Source organism: Leguminivora glycinivorella, unplaced genomic scaffold (assembly GCF_023078275.1).
Source record: "Leguminivora glycinivorella isolate SPB_JAAS2020 unplaced genomic scaffold, LegGlyc_1.1 Scaffold6, whole genome shotgun sequence".
Taxonomy (NCBI): Eukaryota; Metazoa; Arthropoda; class Insecta; order Lepidoptera; family Tortricidae; genus Leguminivora; species Leguminivora glycinivorella.
Window position 1 is genome coordinate 879,506 of NW_025952831.1, and position 26,488 is coordinate 905,993.

At 40.8% G+C, this 26,488-nt stretch overlaps 1 protein-coding gene across 2 annotated transcripts in view; it reads left to right on the forward strand.

Annotated features, from left to right (window-relative positions):
- LOC125242074 (translation initiation factor IF-2-like) overlaps nt 1-26,488 on the forward strand; it is a 93,557-nt gene that overhangs the window by 62,233 nt on the left and 4,836 nt on the right. Inside the window, exons 10-18 of one of the 2 annotated variants that reach the window (XM_048150776.1) lie at nt 10,920-11,057; nt 13,203-13,291; nt 14,355-14,423; nt 15,392-15,482; nt 16,311-16,378; nt 17,006-17,101; nt 19,328-19,488; nt 19,836-19,927; nt 22,954-23,090. In XM_048150776.1, coding sequence (XP_048006733.1) covers nt 10,920-11,057; nt 13,203-13,291; nt 14,355-14,423; nt 15,392-15,482; nt 16,311-16,378; nt 17,006-17,101; nt 19,328-19,488; nt 19,836-19,927; nt 22,954-23,090 — 941 coding nt within the window. The remainder of the gene's footprint in view (nt 1-10,919; nt 11,058-13,202; nt 13,292-14,354; nt 14,424-15,391; nt 15,483-16,310; nt 16,379-17,005; nt 17,102-19,327; nt 19,489-19,835; nt 19,928-22,953; nt 23,091-26,488) is intronic. The other variant, XM_048150777.1, reaches the window with a different exon arrangement.

Genomic DNA, 26,488 nt, shown 5'->3' on the forward strand with positions numbered 1-26,488 from the left:
CGGCGCGGCTAGGACGGCACGCAGCGCGGGCGAACTCGGCGCGGCGGGGCGCGTCGGTGGCCATGGTGACTCGAAGCTCAGGTTGTAGCCGCTGCCCGGTTCTAGAACATTATTCATAAAGGCTATGTACTCCTGTAAAGCTTTACTTGACAATTCATCCCTATTAGTTAAGTCTATCAACTTTAATTCTAATTTTTTTAATTCATCGGAGCGGAGATTCAGCTCCTCAGTTGTCCTGTCTAGTTGATATTGACAGTTTAAAAGTTCCTCGCTGAGGGAAACACTTTTACATTTAGATTGCACTGTCTTAAACAGTGAAGTATGACGTTTCAGCAAAAGCTTTGATTTCTTAATGAATCTGTTCAATTTCAAGTATTTTTTAATTTTATTGTTACCTTTCAATGTAACTCTAACATCACTGTGGTCCTCAAATTGCACAGAATTTTTAATATCTAAAGTTTCTATTATTGGAGAGGACACTGTACTATCAAGAACTAAATCTACATCAAAACTATTTAATTCAGCAAAAATACTCATATTATTGTCAGCGGGCACGGGTTGCCGGAGCAATACTTGCAAATATGTTTTGATTCCGACTCCTCCAGTTGCTGTTGCAAGTCCCGGACGCGTTGTAACGCCAGCTCGTGTATATCCTGGCATTGCTGGAACCGGTTGACAATGGCCTGCAGTTCATCGCGCTGCCCTTGCAAGTCTTCATACTCAACGTCTTGGTTGGCGAGTTGATTTTTTAGTGTTGTGTTTGTTCTTACAACACGCTCAATCTCCTGTTCACTCTCTTCTTGTTCTTGAAGGAGCTTTTTGTTCAGCTCGTTGGCTGTTTTGAGCTCCTTCTGTAATTGTTGCATTTTGGCAATCAGGACGTCCCTCCTTGTAGTCATCTTGGTAGGTTGTTCTGAAGACATATTTGTAATTTGAGACAATATAGCCAATAAAATATATGTATAGGCAGTGAGAATTTGTAATTATTAACTTAATACTTGCACTTGATACACTATTCAATAATAACAATATGACTTTAATGAGGAAATCAAAATTTACTAATCTTAATTCCTAGTGTATGATAACATGTAATAGGTTTTATAATTCACTTTATTGAAAGTTTAACTGGTTTCCACTGTGTGTAGTCTTATTGTTTTTGAAGAGATTTAACAATGAACTAAGAAACACGGTAAGTTAAAACACTAAACAAGTTGTCATCAAAACATGTACAAACATAACCAAATACCTAATGACTACTAGCAATTTGAAAGATTACATGAAAACTGTATGTAAAGATTATGAAAACAATACTCATCTGTAAATATCTTCGCAGAAACACTTGTAAAACGGTGTATTTTTTAAATTTCGGACGTTACTTCGTTGACAGTTGACTTAATTTTTTGTCGTCGATTTTTGGCTTCTTACAATGCATGGACACTTGAGATAACATTTTATCACTTGAATTGCAGCATGATAGTCCCATTTATCACAATATCTTCTTATATTTTATGAAGTAACTAATTATATTACATATCGAAATACGCAGACCACATTTGACGTCTGTCACTGGCTAGTGTTGCCAGACTATTCACCTTACTATACACCTTAAACTTATTATGGAGTAAGTTCCAGTTTAACCATGAACAGTTGGGTATGGTAGAGAGTCACTCTAGTTCGTATTTTACTAACAGGATTTATGAGAGTACTAAGGAATCATATACCACTTTCCACGCCAAGCTAACAGCAGGGTATCAAGAATTATCCGAGAAGAACATTGAATCTAAGACCGACCTGAACGCTTCAAGTACAAGCACATTAACAACCGTTAACAGAGAACAAGCAGAGACGGCTGCTAAAGGCGATGCGCCAGGATCCGTCGCCGAGGTAGGAGGAAACATATTTGGGAAACAGCAGAGGGGAACCGAAAGTAAGATGGACGAGATGATGCGTAAACAACAGGCTAACATAAAAGCCTTCGCGCGGACCGTGAATAACATTCAGATTGACCTATTAACAGAGAAATGGGAGCTAGAGGATACTCTCAAAACATTGGAGGCTCGTTGGTCGGCTATCGACAATTTACACTGGGAAATGGAAAGCGAGGGTTCCCTAGGTGATTCGGCGTATGAAAGTGTGTTTAACATGCATGAAAATACTTATAACATGATGAAGAAAAATATTAACAAAAAGGTGTGGTCTGTAAAACATAAGGTAAAATCAACACCAGTTTTAGACATCCCTACCTTCTACGGAAATTACAATTCTTGGGTCTCTTTCAAAGATTTATTCAGTGAAGCAATTCATAACAATTCGGCCTTATCAAACGCTCAAAAAATGCAATTTTTGAAGTCAAAAGTTAAGGGAGAAGCAGAGCGTCTAATTCAACATCTTCAGATAAGTTCAGAAAATTACGTAGTTTGTTGGGAGATTCTAAATAATCGATACAATAATACTAAATTGATATTCAATTCCCACATGAACATATTATTTGGGCTACCCAACATGCAACAACCGTCTTTAGCCCAAATAAAGAAACTGCATGACACAGCAATGGAATGCTTGCATGCCGTTAAAAATCTAGGAGTAGATATTGCTACGTGGGACCCATTAGTAGTTTACATTTTAACTCAAAAGCTAGACGCTGAGACACACAAAGACTACATAGAATCATTAAAAAACTCGAGGGAGTTACCAGTACTACAGGAGTTCTTTAATTTCTTAGAAGGAAGATTCACGAGTCTAGAAGCATCTCGCCGAAAACAGGAGTCTCTAAACAACAAAGGAAACACTCAACAGTCGACATTTAACAACATTAAGAAACCTATTCAATCATACAATAATCGACCTTATTACAACAGTAACAGTGGAGTTAACAAAAATAACAGGGGAAATGTAACTATTGCGAAAGCTATGCACGTTTCAGGTATCAAATGTCCATTATGCAAACTACAACATGGAATCTACAGCTGTCGACATTTTTTGCAGATGCCAATGGAAAAAAGATTCCAAACGGTCAATAAACTGGCATTATGCATAAATTGCTTATTTAGTCATAATGGAAATGCTTGCAACTCAAATAAAACATGTCAGAAATGTTCAGGTCAACATAACACATTATTGCACGAGGCATGTGCTAGAAATACAACATCAGCAGTTCAGCCATCGACCTCAACTTATGCAACAAATGCAATTACTTCGAATAAGCAGATGGGTTATTCAACAAACATTTCACAGACTACATTCTGTGAAACTTTATTAGCTACCGCCATATTGAAAGTGCAAGCGGCAGATGGCACCTATCACACATTTCGGGCCCTGGTAGACCCCGGAAGCCAAATTTCACTTATAACAGAACGGGCCGCTCAGATACTTAATTTAAAACGAGATAAGTGTTCTGGAGTTATATATGGATTGGGAGAGAAAGAGAACGACTGTAAGGGCAAACTTAAAATACAATGTATGTCGATTTACAATGACTTTACATTTAACGCAAAAGTTTTTATCATGAACAAAGTTGTGAAATGTCTGCCAAGCGAAACATTTTAGAGACCTTCATGGTCCATGATACAGAATCTTAACTTAGCCGATCCAGACTTCAACGTTAGTCGCCCAGTAGATCTGCTTCTAGGATCAGTGATTAATGCGCAGATTATTCTAGATGGTAAAATAAAGGGTGAGGATGAGTACCAACCTCTGGCGCAGGAGAGTCAACTTGGGTGGCTTTTAAGCGGAAATGACGAAGAAGAACTGGAAACCTACCGTTGTAATATAATTATTAACAACTTAGAAGAGATACAACAGTTTTGGGAAGTGGAAGACATAACAGAAGAGGGAAACTTATCACAGGAAGACTTGGAATGCGTAAAGCACTTTGAAAAACACACGAAGAGAACAGTAGACGGAAGATACGAAGTACACATTCCTATGAAACCTAACTTTCAAGAAAAATTAGGAGAGTCCAAGGCAAAAGCAATAGCCCAATTTAAACACATGGAAAACAAGCTCCAAAAACAGAACAAATTAGCTGAAGCATACAAAGCTTTCATGAAAGAGTATAGTGACTTAGGACATATGAAACCTTCCTTAAACAACAACAAAGTGGAATGCTATTTGCCTCATCACATTGTGGAACGCGCAGAATCCTTAACTTCAAAGTATAGAGTGGTGTACAATGGGTCTAGCAAAACATCAACAGGATACTCATTGAACGAATTAATGTACAGGGGCCCAAATTTACAAAAAGACATACAAACATTGCTATTAAAATGGAGACAGTACGAGTTTGTGTTCTGCGCTGACCTAGAAAAAATGTTCCGTCAAATCTTAGTGCATGAAGATGACCAACACCTTCAGAAAATCATCTGGAGAGACGAGCACGGGATACTACAATCATTTCAGCTTACGACAGTTACATACGGAACAAAAAGTGCAAGCTTTTTAGCCATGATGACACTAAAAAGGCTAGCACGTGACGAACAGGAAAACTACCCAGAAGCGTCCAAAGTTTTAGAGGAATCGTTCTACATGGATGATCTTATACACGGTTCACATTCCATAGAGCAAGCAATAAAACTGATAAACGACATTATCGACTTGTTAAGAACAGCGGGATTTAACTTACGAAAATGGTCCTCAAACAGAGAAGAAGTGTTAGAACATATACAGAACAAGCAAGACAATCAAAACCTAACAATTAACTTTAAACAAGATGACATATCTAAAACACTAGGTTTAAGTTGGAATCCAACTGAAGACGTATTTACTTTTCAATGTAAAATTGAAAAGCAGAAAAACAAACCAACAAAAAGAACCCTTCTATCGGACATCTCCAAACTCTTTGACCCACTTGGCTGGCTTGCCCCGCTCAGCATAAAACTCAAAATTTTATTCCAAAAAGTATGGAAACAAACAGTTCAATGGGATCAGCCCATCCCAGATGACATACACTTAGAATGGTCCAAAATACAGGAAGAAATTCACTTAATTAACGATTGCAAAATACCCAGATGGTTGCTATGTAAACAGAATGACGTAATCCAACTACATGGGTACTGTGACGCATCGCTAGAAGCATATGGGTGTGTAGTATATGCACGAACTGAACATCAAACAAAACCAATTCTGGTCGCAGCAAAAACAAAGGTCGTCCCACAGAAGAAACAATTAACACTGCCGAAACTTGAATTATGTGGAGCGCATCTTCTATCAAAACTAATGGCAAAAATAAAAATATCTCTACAACAGCATACTGTGGAAACGTTTGGTTGGTGCGATTCAAAGATCGTCCTCGGATGGTTACAAGGACAGCCAAGCCGCTGGAAACCATTCGTCGCCAATCGAGTAGAACAAATAAAACAGGTGATGACAGAAGAACAATGGCGTTATGTGAAATCGTCAGAAAACCCCGCGGATGCTGCCAGCAGAGGACAAACAGCACCTCAGTTAAAAGACAACTCTTTATGGTGGTCAGGACCAATATGGTTAGCTGATTTCCAGCCAGAACACGAAAGTTGTCAAAAACCAACATATCATACAACAGAAGAGGAGAAAAAATCCTATGTATCAAATGTGGGCCAAAACAATAACAAGCAAGATATTATTCATGATTTATTAAACAAATATAGTTCAATTACAAAAGTAACAAGAATCGTAGCCTACATATTGAGAGCATTCACTTTGAAGCGAAACCGCTTACCCAGCTATCTAACATTACAGGAGTTGCGAAAAGCTAAACGAGCTATAATTAAAAGCGTGCAAAACAAAGAATTAGAAGAAGATATTGAACATTTACGCAGGAATAACAAAGTAGAAACAAGGAGTAAACTTTGCTCATTATATCCATTCCTGGACAACGAACATATACTTAGAGTAGGAGGACGCCTCGAAGAAGCGCATTTACCTTACGAAATGAGACACCCAAAAATCATTCCAAAGGAATCACGTCTTGCTACATTACTAATAGAACATGCCCATATCATAACACTTCACGGAGGCGCCAAGATTACATCAAGCAAGTTGAGAGAAGAGTACTGGGTGATGGGCGGAAACAATAGAGTAAAACAACAAGTTAGAAAATGCGTCAAATGCCAAAAGATCGATGGGCAAAAACAGTATCAACTCATGGGTGATCTACCCGCCGCCCGTGTCAACGAAGCAAAACCATTTTTTCACACTGGAGTGGATTACACAGGGTTTGTTGACATAAAAGCTAGTAACACGCGAGGAAGTCGAACACTGAAAGGTTACATTGCAGTTTTTATCTGCATGGTCACAAAAGCAGTACATTTAAAGCTCGTAACAGAACTAACAAGCTCAGCATTCCTGGCAGCTCTAAGAAGGATGGCCGCCAGGAAAGGAGCCCCAAAGCACCTATACTCAGACCAAGGAACCAATTTTATAGGCGCGAATAACATATTAAAGCAACAGTGGAAGGAAATACAAAACACGTTCGACGATAACTTCTTAGCAGACATTGCCGAGATGGAAATTGAGTGGCATTTCAATGCCCCATCCTGGCCAAGTGCTGGTGGCCTCTGGGAACGAGCAGTGAGGAGTTTGAAACACCATTTAAAACGTGTAGTGGGTGAGCAAAAGCTTACCTTCGAACAGTACTCAACAGTTTTAGCACAATTAGAAGCTTGCCTGAATTCCCGCCCACTGTGTCCCCTCACCGAAAACATTGATGATTTAAACACACTAACCCCAGCCCACTTCTTACAAGGAAGAGCAGGTGTAACAATAATGGAAACATATGAGGACGCACGCACAAAATGGAGTTTGACACAAAAAATATTCAATGACATTTGGAAAAGGTGGAAATCTGAGTACTTAAGCCTACTTACAGCAAGACAGAAATGGTGCAATCCTCAGAAAAACATAGAAATAGGAGACATAGTGGTCATACACGAAGATAATTTACCAGCAGGAAAATGGGCGCTCGGAAGGGTAATAGACGTACACGCAGGTCAAGATGGTTATGTACGAGTAGTAACACTTAAGACAGAAAAAGGAATACTGAAAAGACCCGTAGTTAAACTTTCTCTCTTGCCTTTGGAAAAGACAAAATCAGAAAATGAACCCTCCAAACAACTGACACAAAACAAAACTAAAAAACCAGCTAAACGGGGTTGCATGACGACAATATTGATGATGCTATTTTATTTCATAACATTTTTGACAACTGGAAATTGCGTCAAAATGACACCTGTCAACGAAGGGCAAGGCCTATACTTCGATAGGCTAGGAACAATGCAGCTAGTTAGGGACGAATGGAAATTAGTCGCGTACTACGACATGAGCCCTTTCTGGGAAGGGGTATCAGCATACAGAAAATACAACGAACAATTAGAAACTACTTGTAAACAAGTAAAAAGCCTTTCACACTGTGACGTCATCCTTCTACAATTACGTCATTCACACGACGAACTGCAACATTACAATAAAGTATTATTAAGACATCAACTAAAACAGCAAACAAGAAAGAAACGCGGATTTTTCAACGGTGTCGGAAATCTAGCAAATACTTTATTTGGAGTCTTAGATGATAAATTTGCTCAACAATATCAAAATGACATAAGTAGTATTAAAGCGAACGAAAAACACATCGTCACAATGTGGAAAAATCAAACATCAATCATTGAAGCCGAATATAACATGCTCCAGAGGACAAGAGGTACCATACAAAAGCAACACAAATTAATACACCAGCATCTAGTCTCTTTAGAAAAGAGCAACACTGCAATGGAGAAAGAAATTACAGATGCAGAAAGCATATCTCAATTTACATTGATCGCCATGGCAGCAAATAACTTGTTAAACCACCTTAGGACAATCCAAGATACGTTATTAGACACGTTAACTAACATTTATAGCGATAAAATGAATATACATATTATCAGCCCCGAACAACTACAAAAAGAATTAAACATTATATCTGGTCAACTTACGAGCGACCTTACCCTACCAACTGACAACACACAAACAAACCTCCAAAACATTTACAAAGTATTAAAAGTGAAAGCAAGAATGACTGACCAATACATGATATTTGAGATTCGCATCCCATTAACAACACGTGACCGTTATGATATTTACAACATTATTCCGGTCCCGCATAGTTCAGACGGAGATATGATATCTGTTGTCCCCATAGAAAAATACGTAGCGATGAACCTTCAGAAAGATGCATACATTCCACTACAAGAAAAAGATCTCGAACTTTGTATCATACGAGATCAGTTTGCGTACATGTGCCCCCTTAAGGTACCTATATATAAAATGAACATGGATCAAGATTTATGCATAAAGGACGAAAATAAGAATTTACAATGCAAAACAAGCATAGCCGCGTGCCAGAACAAGTGGACTAGTCTATCAAAAGCAAATCATTATTTATATTTTTGTTGCGACCGGTGTCAGTTTCGAACAATATGTACGGATCGAGTTACAGCACAAACATTGACACGCTCTAACATTATTTACATCGAGGAGAATTGCATTGTAAAAACAGATAACTTTGCAATTCATACGCACATGAACATGCAAAGCAACGCAAATTTAAAGTATAGTATACCTACACCAGAAATCGACCCAATAAACCATATAATAAACATCACTATCGAAAAATTCGAAAACAGCAGCTTAAACTTCAAGGAAAGAAAAGAAGATAAAAATATAGAAGAAAAAACGTTGCCAATGGAGACCTCAAAGAACTCCAGAATTCACAGCCGACTCAGAGGAACCAACAGCAGCAAGCAACATCTCCATGAGACGCCGGGTGAACCTGCCGCCGCCGCCGCCGCCGCCCCGAGCGAGCGCGAGCGCAGCCTCCACGCCGTACAACACACGTCACACCAGCACCGGTGACATCCGTAACGATAACAAGTGTAGTGTTAGTGCGCAATATCGAGTAAAAAGTGTGAATGAAGGAGAAATAAACAGTGCGCGAGTGAAAGTGATTACAAGTCCTAAACACGAGATGAGTGAATCAACACACATAGACCGGGGAAGCTCCCCAATTTTAACATCGTTTAGTGAATAGTATTAAGCTGATTGTTTAATCACCTTGTATCATTCTCTTACTCATCTCATCTCATCGTTTGCCCCCCGCAAGATGTTCGGTGCAATGCACCTTCAACACGTTCCGGGCCTCGTGCGGCACGTGTGCCCAGTCAGCAATTTACTCTATGTTAGCCAATTTTCATTTACCTAAAATTAGTGCACTTTTGAGAACCGTCGTGGCCGGGTGCATTCGATAACATAACATAACATTCATATAACATTTTAATATTTTAAATAAACAGAATAATCTCTACTCTTCTCCGGACTTTTCATCAACCAACGCGAAACCCGCTCTTCTACAACTTGCGTGCTTAGTTGCTAATTAATTAATTATAAACACATATATTATATGCTTTTTTAGAATATTGGGTATAATTTACCTTGGATTTATTTGAATTTAAGTTGAATAGTACCCAATAATATTAAAAACATTATAAATGATTTATGGAGGTATCAATAATATACAATAGGGAAAATAATGAATTCGACCGTAGCGTTACCTAGCTAATAAAATCTTGGTTGCGGTACTTGCGATATTATTAAACATAGAATATAAATAACATTTTTTTTAATTATAGTAGGCATTTTGCCCCATAGATATATGGGGTAAAATGTCAGTAGGTACCTAAACATTAACTGTATAATATTAATAAGCCGAATTTATTTTTGGTTTTAGCAGTTACTGAGAGGTAGCTATAAATATAAAAACACCATGTTTTACATGATTTCTACTGAATTCATTTCGACTGAGTAGCGTATAAACTCGTATACGATTCTCGCATATGTGTTTTGTTTACACGGAGACATACAAATATCAAAGGCGAGGCGATTATCGCCCCCTCTCGTGCGATATCGTACGCATAGTTTACATGATACGATATTTTTTCTCGTACTTCGATAATCGTACGTTCGAGGCGAGAAACTCGTACCATCTAAATGGGGCTTTACGGCCCGGCCACGACATTGGTCTAAGCGCGACAGCGGTGAGCGGCGGCCATTCGTGCGAATGAAAAGTCCCATCGCTGTGTCTCGCTCCAATGTATTGCCGCCGCTCACCGCTGTCGCGCTTAGACCAATGTCGTGGCCGGGCCGTTACGTTGTCGACCTACCTTTCATTCGCACGAAGAGGTTTGTCTCTTCTTTCCTAATGCGAACCGCTAAATAGTGGAACACGCTCCCCTCTTCTGTATTCCCGGTTGAATACGATCTGGATGTATTCAAGTCGAGAGTGAATAGGCTATTACTGAACCAGTGAGCTACTACTTCGGCGTTGTCGACACTTTCCATCGGCTGCGACTGAGGTCAATCACTGGTCGGTTTATAATAAATAAAAAAAGGTCTTTTCGACACGCCAACTGATACAGACTCTAAAACAGTTGTCGTTGGACTATAACACATCTAATAACGACTTTAGGTATCCTTAGCATCCAAACGGTTGTCATAATTTTATAGACATTTACCCTCTTATTCATGAAATGAGAATGAAAATTATTTGAAAATGAGTGCTTCATTTCGCCGTTAAACGTAAGTTTGGCGAAAAAACTAGAAACTGTATAACTGTAATCTTTGTTTTCAATAAATAATAAAAAAAAAACGTTCACGAAAGGTAACTAGCCGAGAAAAATCGTTTGTCCTTTTCTATCACACCAATACGTCAGAAAGGGACAAACGATCCTTATCGGCTTGATAACTTTAGTGAACGCTTATGAATAAATGGGTTAACGTTTATGACAACACTTCCACACTGTATGCTATAAAACTCGCCAGAGACTTATTGAAACTATCTTTTCACGCATATATTTTTTTGAATTAAACTTCATTGTACTAGAAGTGATTTAAAATTCCACATTATATTCTAGGCGCGGAGCCTCGCGGTAGTAAGCGGTATAGTAGCCTACGGCAGCGGCCTCTCGCGGAGACGTACTCGCCACAGCCGTCACAAGGACAACAGCAACAACAACAACCACAACAACAGCCACAGATGCGGTATCATCCAGGTACAACAACTTATTCAATTTTAGATTTTTGCTCAGCGGGCGCCTCTAGCTCACTGAGAAGGGCCTACCGCGAACCATGTTCAATATCTTAACAAACCGTCTTGCTTGATCAATGTCAAAATGAGAGCTTTTCAAATAACCTATCCACTAAATTACATACATATAATCACGCCTGTATCCCATCAAGGGGGAGGCAGAGCACATGAACTACTAAGTTTCATTCAGTGCGCCACTCTTGGCAAAAAGGGATTGAAAGAAATCCAAATTGTGACATTGCACGGCTCTCGCCTACGCCACAATTTAACCATATCCCACAGTCGACTTCTACGACACCCACGAGAAGAAAGGGGGTGGTGAAATTCTAACCACACAGCTTCAGGTGTGGGTGGTAACCACAAAATTACAGATTTTCATGAAACACTCCCGACTAACTCAGCTTTCAGACAAAAAAAAACTAAATCTATATCGGTTCATCCCTTCACACACACAGACAGACAGACAGACACGTCAAACTTATAACACCCCGTCGTTTTTGCGTCGGGGGTTAAAAACTGTTTAAGGCCTATGCCTGCGGTGGAGTTGCGTAAGGTTGGGAGTTTGGGAGGGGCAAACAGACCCTTTAGCACAACTTGCCATGTCGCGCGCGAGTCCATACATCAAGCGCGACTTCAAGTATGGACTCGCGCGCGACAAGACAAGTTGTGCTAGAGGGGCAGGACAGGCAATGGCAAGGCAAGGAACAGGGCTGGGCTGGTACCGACTACAAAAATAATTGATTTTTTTATAATTTGGATGTTTAGATATTTAGGTTTAGATAGGAAATCTAATCATCATATTATTTTTTGCTTTTTAGTTTCTCCGTGTTTTCTAACGCGCATATTTTTTGAAGGCGGTTTTTTTTTAATTCATAAATTTGATCGCTATTGTCGGAGGTGTGGTCACAATATTAAAAAATGTATTGTTATAGCGGTGGAGTCGGGCCAGCTTGCGTAAGGTTGGGCGGGGCAAACAGGACAGGCAATGGCAAGGCAAGGAACAGGGCTGGTACCGACTACAAAAATAATTGATTTTTTTATAATTTGGATGTTTAGATATTTAGGTTTAGATAGGAAATCTAATCATCATATTTTTATTTGCTTTTTAGTTTCTCCGTGTTTTCTAACGCGCATATTTTTTTAAGGCGGTTTTATTTTTTTTAATTCATAAATTTGATCGCTATTGTCGGAGGTGTGGTCACAATATTAAAAAATGTATTGTTATAGCGGTGGAGTCGGGCCAGCTTGCGTAAGGTTGGGCGGGGCGAACAGGACAGGCAATGGCAAGGCAAGGAACAGGGCTGGTACCGACTACAAAAATAATTGATTTTTTTATAATTTGGATGTTTAGATATTTAGGTTTAGACAGGAAATCTAATCATCATATTTTTATTTGCTTTTTAGTTTCTCCGTGTTTTCTAACGCGCATATTTTTTGAAGACGGTTTTTTTTTTAAATTCATAAATTTGATCGCTATTGTCCGAGGTGTGGTCACAATATTAAAAAATGTATTGTTATAGCGGTGGAGTCGGGCCAGCTTGTGTAAGGTTGGGCGGGGCAAACAGGACAGGCAATGGCAAGGCAAGGAACTGGGCTGGTACCGACTACAAAAATAGTTGATCATTTTATAATTTGGATGTTTAGATATTTAGGTTTAGACGGGAAATCAAATCATCATATTATTTTTTACTTTTTAGTTTCTCCGTGTTTTCTAACGCGCATATTTTTTTAAGGCGGTTTTATTTTTTTTAATTCATAAATTTGATCGCTATTGTCGGAGGTGTGGTCACAATATTAAAAAATGTATTGTTATAGCGGTGGAGTCGGGCCAGCTTGCGTAAGGTTGGGCGGGGCGAACAGGACAGGCAATGGCAAGGCAAGGAACAGGGCTGGAACAGACTACAAAAATAATTGATTATTTTATAATTTGGATGTTTAGATATTTAGGTTTAGACAGGAAATCTAATCATCATATTATTTTTTGCTTTTTAGTTTCTCCGTGTTTTCTAACGCGCATATTTTTTGAAGGCGGTTTTATTTTTTTTAATTCATAAATTTGATGGCTATTGTCCCAGGTGTGGTCACAATATTAAAAAATGTATTATTTTAGCAGAGTACGCGGGCAACGCGCCGCCGGCGACCAACCAGCATCAAGGCAGCCCGGGACCGCAGATGCATCCGCAGCAACTCATACACCCGGTAACTACACATCATCATCCTCCTTGCGTTATCCCGGCATTTGCCACGGCTCATGGGAGCCTGGGGTCCGCTGTGACAACTAATCCCAAGATTTGGCGTAGGCATTTTTTTATGAAAGCGACTGCCAACCAACCCAAAGGGTAACTAAGCCTTAGGGATCATCCACATATTACGTCACACCAAATTTCAGGTTTTTGGACCCCCCCCCCCTATGTCACGCTTTTTTGTATCCCTTTAACAGGGATTGTCACATTTAGTATGACCCCCTCCCCCCCTTACACTGTGACGTAATATATGGATGACGCCTTATTGGAATTAGTCTGGTTTCCTCACGATGTTTTCCTTCACCGAAAAGCGACTGGCAAATATCAAATGACATTTCGCACATAAGTTCCGAAAAACTCATTGGTACGAGCCGGGGTTCGAACCCGCGACCTTCGGATTAAAAGTCCCGCGCCTTTACCGCTAGGCCACCAGCGACCCGGTAACTACACATCGCATATAAAAACATAAATGTGAAACGAGAGTCAGTTTAAGTTAATTTACTTAGGGAATGGCCGCCATCTTGGATTCAAAAATGGCCATCGTCTTTTAAATCTGCGGGGCTAAGATGCACGGCTGTCTACCATTTGTCACCATGTCTGTCACGTTCTAAGTATGTGAGTGCGAAAGTGACGCATGATATGACAAGTGACAGTATCATGACCATGATACAGTGCTGTGGCTCCTTAAAATCTATAGAACGAAGTCTATGACGACTTTTTAACGGCTCGGCCATGAATTCGTCTAAGCGCGACGGCGGTGAGCGGCCGCCATACATTGGAGCGAGACACAGCGATGGGACTTTTCATTCGCACGTATGGCTGCCGCTCACTGCTGTCGCCCTTAGACCAATGTCGCGGCTGGGCCGTAAGGCCCATAGTCCACTAGGTCTGTATGCTTCCCTTTTTCTCCAACGTGATAAGAAAGGATGGCATGTTGCCTATGATCATATTTCTATGATACACATATGATAGTGGACTATCGGCCTAACACTTCTCAAACGTTGTGGTGTCTGTATTAGGTACATCGGAACGCGGCGCAGGCGCAACACGGCCCCGCGCCGCAGCATCCGCAGCAACACTCACAACAGGTACCATTTACACCACAGTACCACAGTAATAAAGAGTACTATCGTACAGTATGGCCACTCCCGCTCCCCGCTGAAAGTACCGCCCACCCCCTCTCGGTTACCTCACAGTTACCACCTGTCAAAAACGCGAACAGTCGACCTGTCATATCTCACTCATACAAGCATAGTACGCGTTCACCTACACGAGCTTAGACTGTGTCATATATTTTATCGCCAGTGTCTGAGATTTGACAGTACTGTAAAACTTTTTACGATACATATGCGACAATGTGCGCATTTCTGGCATGTGTGAATTCGCAGCCTTTGTCGATTTAAAACACTACGTTCGAGTTTAATTTATCGCCTCTTATTATCGCACTTGTATCGTAATGTTAACACACGATCGATTAGGCCTGATTTAGACGGTGTGCGAACTCGCAAGCGATTTTAGTTACATTGCCGGCTGTTGAAGTTACATACAATTTTGCACAGCCCTCAAATAACGCAATGTATTAAAACTCGTATGCGAGTTCTCGTATCGTCTAAATGGGCCCTTAGTGTAGTACAGTCACCGGCATAAATAAGTGATGATTTCTGTACCTTATCGCTTTTAATCGTTTGACAATTTCGTATGATATTTCATACACGACGTTAAAGCGACAAGGTACAGAAATCATCACTTATGGCTGACTGACTGTACAGTCGCCAAAATTCTCACAAATATCCGAACGCATTTTAACGTCTTGACAATAGAGACATGAATCCACGGTTGTACTCACGATATATCGCTACTGCTGCGACATGTGTTGGCCAATTTTGAAGTCCCCTCTTCAGGCATATAGGTGTTCACGCGGCGGCTTAACTCCGTGCACTGAACGCGCTGCTCGCCTGTGTCGTCGCCATCTGTTGGCGACTGTGACGCTAACACCCTTATTCGAATCATTTCCGCACTTGTATCGTAATGTACTATGAAACTTGAACGTTTTCAGGTCCGGCACGTTGGCATGGTAGAGCCTCAGCAGCTCATGACGCACGCGCACCACAACATCCACAATCTGCCACCGCAGCCACACACTATGGGTACGCATGTCCTATATCTACACCGTGTCGTTATCCAATTCCGTTGACAAAGATGTAGGTACTTGACAAAGACTACTGACGAAAGTGATGAATGAAAAGTGGCGAAAGAAAATTGAGACGTCCATCAATCCATCACAATCATAGAAGGGAAGAGTCAGAATCACAAGGGAAGAGTTGTAACTCCATATCAGTAAATGCGGGTTATTTGTATAGGCATAGTTAAGTGACATCTAGCGATAATCACGCGTCAAATAGCGTGAATTATCAGTACCACTACTCAATACTAGGTGGCAACAGTGTGTCGTCTGCCAAAAATTTAATATTAGAACAGTTTACAACTAATATTACAAGCAGAAGGAATTGAAAACAGAATACTGATTAATACTATTGTAATAGTAGCTAAATTGGTGAGCAATCGACTCTTCGTTCGTCGCGACATCTATTGACAAGTAGCAGTACTGATAATTTACGCTAGTTGACGCGTGATTGTCGCTAGATGTCACTTAACTCTGCCTATACAAATAACTCGCATTTACTGGTGTATGGAGTTGCAATTTTTCTCTTACTTATTCCTCTATGATCACAATACAAAAATCATCAGTTGAATCTTTCATTACATTGCCATACCGAAATGTACCAAGGAGTGTACAAGTTTCTAATGGGTCGGCAACGCGCACGTGACACCCCTTGAGCTGCGGTCGTCCATAGGTTACGGTGACCGCTTTCCATCAGGCGGGCCGTATACCTGTTTGCCACCGACGTGGTATAAAAAAAATCATCAGTCTCATTAATTATAGTCGCATGTTACAAAATGTGGTATTGTTCCAGCAGCGGCCCCCATACAGCAGACGCAAGGCTACGCACCGCCCGCGATGATGCCAGCGCAGTACATGCAGGTTTGTCAAGATTGCTGTCCTTATACTCCGTTTCTTTTAAGATTAGAATTATCTGTCAAACGGGTAAACGAAGAAGCAGTGGTCGTAAACCTTTCTTCTTCGATTTCGGCCGATACCACTGATTTCTCGGAACTTACGTACATAGTGTAAGATCGTGAGTGACGTTTAAAAATAGACTGCCTTTTTAGATTTTTTTAGTATACAACATTTCCATGTAAAATTGCAAATATAATTTATTAAAATTCTTAGCTTTTCATTTTGGAATAAAAATGAACCCAAGTTATGTTTCTTATCTGTTTACAACGCTGAGTAATGTATGTATTAATGAAAAATGATAATAAATATGAGATATTTATTAACTCGTATTCACTGTTCGATCCGCAGAATGTGCCCGATAAAAAAACCTTATAAATCGTTCTTTATAGGTCTCTCTAATGCTAAAAAAAACGAAGTATAGTGTAACTAGCATCAAACAAATAACCTCGCTGAAACTGATGTCATCTACACTTAGCTAGCATGTCTACAGAGTCTGAGAAATGTAATATGAAAATAAAGCATTTTCTGATTCCGGTTCAGCCTAGTCACTTGTTTAAAATAATCAATGTGTGTCTGTTATTTCCGTTGCAGCAAGGCGGAAACGGCGCGGTGTTCGGTGGCGCGGCGATATACGCCGCGCCGCCGCCACAGCCCTACCCACACCAGCTTTACCAGCATCACAACTATGTGAGTACATCACAGACCAACTCCTATAGACATCTATTACAAGACGACTCGCGGGTGCCAGCCTTCCTAGTATTTGCACTGATATAAGCGCGGGCGCTCGCCGTGCCCGATCAGTATCGACCAAGTAACAGACCCGAAAGCAGCGCGTGTTTTTCGCACAAAAAAATTGGAAAAGGGTATTTTGATGCCTTAAAGATGTCCACCTGTAGTGTGAAATGGTGTGGAAAGGTAACAAGAAGCTCAAATTTAAAAACAGACGGCATTACATTCCACAAATAAGTCATATTTATAATTTATTCAGAGCCGGCATAGGTCAACTTACATTGGCCACTTACGCGTCAGTAGAGGGACAGTCATACTTCTGTCCCTTTTCATCTGGCGCGACTGCCCGCCGTCCTTGAAACGGCCAATCACAGCGCGCTTAACACATTCCCCGCCCGCTCCTCGCACCCCAAACACTGGTGACTCGTATCGCGAACCAAATATACAAGACTGCCACTCTATAGGAGGTTCTCTGTGGAGTACATGCACACATTGGTTGAGACTTATTGATGTTTATTGCAGTTTTATCAAAGAGGAGTAACTGTTAATGTAAAAGTGTAATCACAGTGCAAAGACTGTCATCTTTTGAAACAAGCTTAAAACTTTTGAACCTCAGTTTTGACAATTTGGCCCATATTGTTAGCTTGATATGTGTTAAAATATCAAATATTAATATTAGAGCCATCTAGCCGAGCGTTCCCCAAAGGTGTAACGCCATCTAGGCCACCGTACCTTTTTCTCTATGGCTTTGAGGTACGTTTTTAGGGTTCCGTAGTCAACTAGGAACCCTTATAGTTTCGCCATGTCTGTCTGTCCGTCCGTCCGTCCGTCCGTCCGCGGATAATCTCAGTAACCGTTAGCACTAGAAAGCTGAAATTTGGTACCAATATGTATATCAATCACGCCAACAAAGTGCAAAAATAAAAAATGGAAAAAAATGTTTTATTAGGGTACCCCCCCTACATGTAAAGTGGGGGCTGATTTTTTTTTCATTCCAACCCCAACGTGTGATATATTGTTGGATAGGTATTGAAAAATGAATAAGGGTTTACTAAGATCGTTTTTTGATAATGTTAATAGTTTCGGAAATAATCGCTCCTAAAGGAAAAAAAAGTGCGTCCCCCCCCTCTAACTTTTGAACCATATATTTAAAAATTATGAAAAAAATCACAAAAGTAGAACTCTATAAAGGCTTTCTAGGAAAATTATTTTGAACTTGATAGGTTTAGTAGTTTTTGAGAAAAATAAGGAAAACTACGGAACCCTACACTGAGCGTGGCCCGACACGCTCTTGGCCGGGTTTTTTCTGAGATTATCCGTCTATACGGAGTTCATATGTCTTTGAGTTTGATTAAACACTCGTATGCCGAAACTTGGATCCGCATAAAAGGAAATCGTTTGAGAATAATATAAATCTCGGCACACAAGAAAATAATCGAGTTTATCAAATTTTAAACTGATCTCCGAGGATTGGAGGACGGGGTCACTTAGTCATACCATACCCGATTAAGTTCCGTAACAATTTTATTTGTATGTCAGTGTCATTGACTAATTTAATAAATACCTAAATCCATTTCTGAATGTTAGCAGTTACTTATTACTAGTTTTAATTTTTTACATAAGAAAATATAATAATGAAGGCTGCTTTTACCATTTTCTCAGTCAATATTGTCCTTATAACTACGGCAAGATTGTTTTTTCAACTACAGCAAGATTATAGTCTGTTAATTAACTGCGTGATTAGAAAAAGGTTCGATATTCATTCGCTCGGAGCAGAGCCTTTGGCCGGGGATATAATTTATGTAGCATGGATTCGGTACACCTGTATGAGTTTCAAAAATTGAACAACAACAATTATTGTTTGACATGCCTCATGCACGCCGATCGCCTGGCCCCACAAAAGTATTCCAGAGCGTTCACTCAGGTCTTACAGCCACGACATCGGTCTAAGCGCGACAGCGGTGAGCGGCTGCCATACGTGCGAATGAAAAGTCTCATCGCCGTGTCTCGCTCTTATGTATGGACGCCGCTCACCGCTGCCGCGCTTAGACTAATGTCGTGGCTGAGCCGTAAGCGCGACAGCGGTGAGCGGCGGCCATACATATTGGAGCGAGACACCGCGATAGGAGTTTTCATTCGCACGTATACGGCCGTTACACTAACACCGTGTGTACATGTGGGCAGGCGACGTCGGCGGGCGGCGTGACGTACTACAGCGCGGTGGAGCAGGAGCCGCCCGCCGCCGCGCCGCGCGCGCCGCGCCGCCCCACCGCCGCCATCCCCATCGTGCCGCCGCAGCCGCCGCCGCAGCCGCAGCCGCAGCCGCAGCCGCAGCGCACCGACAGGTACTCATCATCATTTCAGCCGTTTACTCACTCACTGACGACCATAGGCACAGTATAAGGGACGACCCGGTAGTGAATCGCCCGCGATCGGTGGTTGGCTCTCTCACACGCACCGCGAAATACCAATGTTCAACGCTGCACTAGTATTCGACATGGTCACTTTATGACAAAGTCGTAAAAGTTAAATTTGAACAACGAATATTTTTCTATATGTATTCGAAATTGAACTTTGTCACTTCGACACAAAGTACCCATGTCCAAAAACTAGTGCAGCGTCGAGCACTTACTAGTGCTCGACGCTCACCTCACTGCGTCAAAAAAGAATTTATTTCGTTTGAATGTTCCAGGCCCGCGAATTCATCTGAAAAGGACAACATAGACAGGATCGTAGAAAACATGTTTGTGCGGAAACCCTGGCCCGGCGCGCAGCCCAACACAGGTCAGTATCTTGCCTCTGTGAAAGGCATACATTTGCTACCATACAAAGAGTATTTTACATAGATAGCGGAAATGACAATCGCTGACGCTAGACGCGAGCGACAGAGATAGCTAGCTACGATAACGATATTGTCGTAAAACCGCCTTTCACCTGCAGGTTTTACCGCTTACGTAAGCGACTGCAAAACTTTCAAATGTAAATGGTTTTTGTAAGCAGCTTACGGTAAGTTCTGACTACTTTCGTAAGCTGAAAACTTTCAGGTGTAAATGAGTACGAGTTTGCTTACGGAACCGACTCACAGCTTATCGAAATAAATTGATGTTTAAGACATATGAATAAGTAACTAGGGCTGCAGTTTTTTTTTTCTTTTCAACTTTGGTTGCTTGCAACAATGTAAACTTTCAGTAAATTGAAAATCACAAAAACTTCGTAAGCAAACCTTACGATAAGTTTTTCATAAGTGCAAATGGAACCATAAGTTGCTTACGAAAGATTTACGTGAGTAACTTACAGGTGTAAAGGCGGCCTAAGCGTTCATGCATTTGTTTACGTATGTACCAAGGAACAAACCAGGAAAAGCAAAGCCATAAGGCAACCAAAAACGAAATTCCCATCCAAATATTTACTTGTTACGTTCAGGGTCGTTCGCTAGAGAACTGAAGAGGTACGAGCAAATAATGATGGTGCTGCGTGCAGAGCCTTCAATGGTGACGGCCGGCCTACGCCCCGTGCTCTCGCGGGAACACAGGCTCTTGATTAGTGGCCGCGGGTGCTCGATGTTTCCTTATTAAGTACTATAGTTCGGTTTTAGGTTGATAATGTATTAACTGGGTGTGGCATGGAACACGAGCAATTAATTAAACTTTTGGTTGTACTCCTCAAACGGAGTAACATTTGTTCAGTGACTTAATAGTACATTGTGCAACTTGGGGCAGAAGTTAAATATTGCAAGGAAGTGTAAGTTTAAACATCACACGCGTATGCCTTCCACTTAGTATTGAGTAAGAGGATGGCGTCACTGTGGCAGCGCATAAGGGACAGCACCAACACTCCAGAGGGTGATCGCAGAAAAGGTGGATAGCCCTCTTATTACTCATTGGATGTCAATGCACAATGAGTATTATTTTCTCTAAGAACAAATTAAATTACTTTCATAGAAAATATTTTAATTTGTATTTTTTAAGTAGTAACACTACTATTATGTTATAAACATTAAATAAATGTCATATACAAAGAAAAAAAGTGACCAAGGCCTCCAGTGTTCCGAGCTGGAATCGAACCAGCGTACTCCGCTTACCGGGCGAATGCCTGAAAACCACTCGGCCATCGGTGCACGAAGGCAAGGGTCGAAATTTCCAAGTATATGACATTCCCGAAGGCTCATGGCGCCCTCTGCCATCCCGCCCGCCCGGTAAGCGGAGTACGCTGATTCGATTCCAGCTCGGAACACTGGAGGCCTTGGTCACTTTTTCTTTGTATTAAATGACATTTATTTAATGAGTATTATTTTTTCCATTAACATTAGCGTAAGATGTTTAATTTTATTATTTTTCATTGTTTGACTCACTAATATTTTGTTTAAATATGGGCCAGGGGCCTATTGCATAACAATTTACAACTTGTATTACAAGTGGAACTCTCTTTCTTATAAAATGAATTGGAGGGGGACTACCGCTTGTAATATGAGTTGTAACTTGTTATGCAATAGGCCCCTGTTTGAAACAAAATATTTCATTTCATTTATAAACGACCGAGCAATTTTAAGACTCGAGTTAACAATATTGTTTCGCCCCAAGTTACCCAGAATATTTTATTCTTTATTCTTAACACGTAATAAATCACACACAATCACACTTTATTCATAAAACGTAATAAATCAATCAATTCACTTCAGTGAAGGAAGTAAACGACTGTGTATTGATGAGCGAACCCATAACGTAACTGATACAATGAAGCAATAGACTCAGTTTTCATACATACATACAATCACGCCTGTATCCCATAAAGGGGTAGGCAGAGCACATGAAACTACTAAAGCTTCAGGGCCACTCTTGGCAAATAAGGGGTTAAAAAAAAACGAAACTGTGGCATTGCAGTTTTCATACTTTTTCAAAGTCGCTGAACAAATTTTTGGCTGCATTTGAATTTTTGCTCGTGTTACAGGTCGCACCCGGTACTTTAGTTTGAAGTTTCTAAATAATAATTATGAGTAATTTATTTAGGAAGTTATATTTACATATTTTTATCGAATCACGAAGGTAGTCTTAGTAAAAAAAAGTAATGTAAAAAAAAAACGTTTACTCAAGTAAGATTTATTGTAATATACAATCAGCGTAGGACATAATGTAGTTAAGTATGTATGCTATATGTAGGTAGTACGATGAAGGGTCAATCCACGGCAAGAGTAACATGAGTCACGATTTTATTCTTTCATTTGCTGCTGTATTTCAAATAAACACGCAATGAAGTCGTGACTCACGTTACTTTTACGTGGATTCACCCTGAATACTTGTATCGAGACGTGAAATGTCAATATTTGTCCCTTAGATGCATGATGATAAAAATTAACTAAATTCCTAAGATTGTTATGATACTTATGATGATATTTTGTGTTACGAAGACACGTCAAAGCTCCTTATAAAAAATGAGCTTAAGGCACTGGTCCCACCGCAAGCTAGTAAGCTATGAACTACCGGCTATAAGAATGAACAAAAGATATGCACTCCCGTGCAAATAAAAGAGACACGGCGATGTTTATAGTTACTCGCCCAGCGGTGAGCTATCGAAATCGCCGTGTCTCTTTTATTTGCACGGGAGTGATTATCTTTTGTTCGTTTTTATAGCCGATAGCTCATAGCTTACTAGCTCGCGGTGGGACCAGTGCCTAAGGGCCCTTTTTCTATGGAATAAGCTCGTATATTTAATTTGTTGCTTGTCATCACAAAAGTGATGCTTCAAGTGCAATAACATCATGCATCTAAGGGTTAGCATTTTTTTTCCATACTAATGTTGTATACAAATTTCAGATGGCACAGAAGACACCGAAAGCCGTAGTCAGAAGGCCGAGAGCCGTAAAGAGTCGCAGCCCAGCAGTCTAACGTCCAGCTCCATTTCCACCGACTCCAAGGACAAGCCCGAGGAACACACTGATGAGAAGCCAGAGGTATGGCTCGACCTCAGAACCATAATATTTTTTATTTTAAATATTACGTCGGTGGCAAACAAGCATACGGTCCGCCTGATGGAAAGCGGTCACCGTAACCTATGGACGCCTGCAACTCAAGGAGTGTCACATGCGCGTTGCCAACCCATTAGAAACTAGCACGGAGTACATCTGTATACACGGTAAAAGAAAAAGGACCATTCAAACTTTTGCGTAGTGACTTTTGAGGTCATACCAGCTGGCAATAAACATCAATGACGCTTGCCACCAATTGCAGTCATGGTTCTCAGCAAATGGACTGTTACTTAACTATTCCAAATCGAATGTTATGTTATTCTCTGGTCGAAAGGTTCAACCACCACCTTGCATGGCTAACTTTCCAATGACCATGTGCGAAGAGAGTAAGTTTCTAGGGTTCCTGATCGACAATACTCTAAATTGGAAGTGCCATGTAGACAATCTTTGTGATCGGTTGGGTGGTGCGTCGTTTGCGTTGAGAAAACTGAGGCCTCTTATTTCGGCAGAAGCCTTAAAGCAGGTGTACTTTGCGCATTTCCATTCTATCATGGCATACGGCTCACTGCTCTGGGGCAATTCAACTGATGCAAAAAGAGTCCTTATAATGCAGAAACGCGCAATACGTACACTTGCCGGTGTAAAAGACAGGTACCCTTGTAGAGAGCTCTTCGGTTCTCAACGTATAATGACGCACTACTCACAATATCTGTTCGACGTACTGCTGTATGTTAGACATAATATATCCCAATTTGCACGCATTGACTTTCCGGGCAAACAGCTTCGATCTACAGGCCGTCTGAGAACAGTCCCCCGTCGCATGGCACTTTCAAGAAAGAACCCTCGAGTCATCGGTCCTACTTACTATGAGCACTTACCTGCCGATCTGAGAAATGAGCCATGTGACGAAGCATTTAAGCGCAAATTGAGAAACCTTTTGTTAGATAACCCCATGTACTCTGTAAATGAGTACATGGATTTGAATTTTTAATGACCGATGATATAATTATACCTATATTTCTCTGTTATATAATATTTTCTTGCTTCGTGATAATTTCATGATATTGTAACTTAATTTATTAATTTTATTTAGCTTGGCATGTGTATTTTCTTTCTTTGTAAATGACGATCCTCATTTGGGAGACACAATTATTTTTATTTGGAATTTATTATGTAATTTTTGACGATCATGATGAGAAGATAAACATAATTTTGACATGTAGCAAATTTATAGTGTAATTTTTATCATGAAATAAAGAAATCTAATCTAATCTAATGAACAAGTCATAATAAATAGGAACCAATGCTAAAATCGAAAAAAATTTTTGGCTGTTTCACACATTTCGACTGTCATGATTGCGCTCATTTCTATAATAATAATAATAATAATTAGTCCAGTAAGTACCTAGACTTGGCTCACGAGATAACCACCATGTGGGATGTTGATTCAACGATCATTGTCCCGATAGTCGTTTCAGCGAACGGTCTCATAGCGAAGAGTCTCGACCAACATCTTAAGAGACTCTCGCTTGGTGGTTGGATCAAGGGCCAGATGCAGAAGGCGGTGATTTTGGACACAGCGCGGATAGTCCGACGGTTCCTCTCTCTGCAGCCCTAACCACCGGCAGCTTGGGCCCTGCCCCGCTGCTGGCGGCACCCTAGGTTAGGTTTTTTATAATGTGTTTATATGTTTTATATTGTGGGAGCCCTAATTATAACAGAAACTCTTGAATCAAATTTTAATAAATTATATTTATCACGAAAAGAAAATCACAACGATAATAATAAAATATTTTTGTGACTTTTATATTAGACATTGACACCTCTCAATCAATCATTACAACAGCCAGAAAGCTAGAATAGGTTATACAAAAAGGTTAGCTAAAGCCGCCACATCAGCCCCCCTCCAGACCCTTAGGGTCGATATGAATCAGGGAAACGTACGACCCGCCCGGACCGTGTGCGTCGCTCTGGAGCTTCACGATGCTGGATATCCTCCTCGAGCATGTGAGCAGGTTTCACACGATCGATGGACACACTAACGGGCTTCCCACGAATATCTATTTTAAAAACCTTGTCACCTCTACTGATAACTCTGTAGGGTCCAGTGTACGGGGGTTGAAGAGGTTTCCGGACCGCGTCATGCCTTAAAAACACGTGAGTGGCTGTAGCAAGATCTTTGTGCACGAAAACCTTCGAAGCACCATGGCGTATGACTGGTGAAGGTTGAATGTCTTGCATGTGCGTCCTTAAGCGGTGTACAAAATCGGTGTAACTTAAGTCCTCTGGGTTCGACGCTGAGGAATGGAAAAAATCACCGGGCAACCGCAAAGGTTCGCCATAAACTAGTTCAGCAGTGGAAGCTGCCATATCATCCTTCCATGCCGTTCTTATTCCTAAAAGTACTAAAGGTAGGCGTTCCACCCAATCGATGCTGCCATGACACATGATTGCAGCTTTCAATTGTCTATGGAATCTTTCCACTAATCCGTTTGATGCAGGATGATACGTAGTATGAGAGACGTGTGCACCTGTCATGTTGGCAAGACGATGAAAGAGATCGGACACAAATTGACGGCCTTGGTCGGTGGTAATTCTGTCTGGGCAGCCAAACCTAGACACCCAACCGGCCAAAAACGCCTCACTCACTGTTTCTGCTTTAATATCAGCAATTGGCATTACCTCCGGCCATCTGGTAAATCTGTCCACGGCAGTCAAGCAGTATGAAAATCCGCGGCAAAATGGTAAAGGCCCTATCAAGTCTATATGTACTTGAGAAAAACGTTTAGATGGCAATTCGAAATTATGAACTGGAGACGTAACATGCCTGCTGATCTTTGACCGTTGACAATGCAAGCAGCTCCTCGTCCATTCGCGACAATTTTTCCGTACTCCGGGCCAAACAAAACGCTGTGTCACCAATTTCGTCGTACCCTTAGCTCCTGGATGGCTTAGGCTATGTAGTAGATTAAAAACTTTACGACGAAATTCAGGTGTGACGTAAGGTCGCGGCGTGGACAATGATACGTCGCAAAACAACTCTGTGGCGGAATCAGGAACTTTAATTTTGACCAAACGCAGTGAAGATTTATTGAGAACATTGCGTATTTCTGTGTCAACATTTTGTGATGCCGCCAATGCGTCGTAGTCTAAAGCACTAATCGCTTCTACCGGTCGTGACATCGCATCGGCTACTACGTTTTCATCTCCCGCAATATGTCTAATATCGGTCGAAAACTGCGCAATAAAATCTAAATATCGAAACTGTCTGCTGTCTGGGAGAGCACTTATCGAGAGACTTTTTGAAAGCGAAAGTTATTGGTTTATGGTCAGTTAGTATGGCAAAAGGTCTGAGCTCTAACATATGTCTAAAGTACTTCACG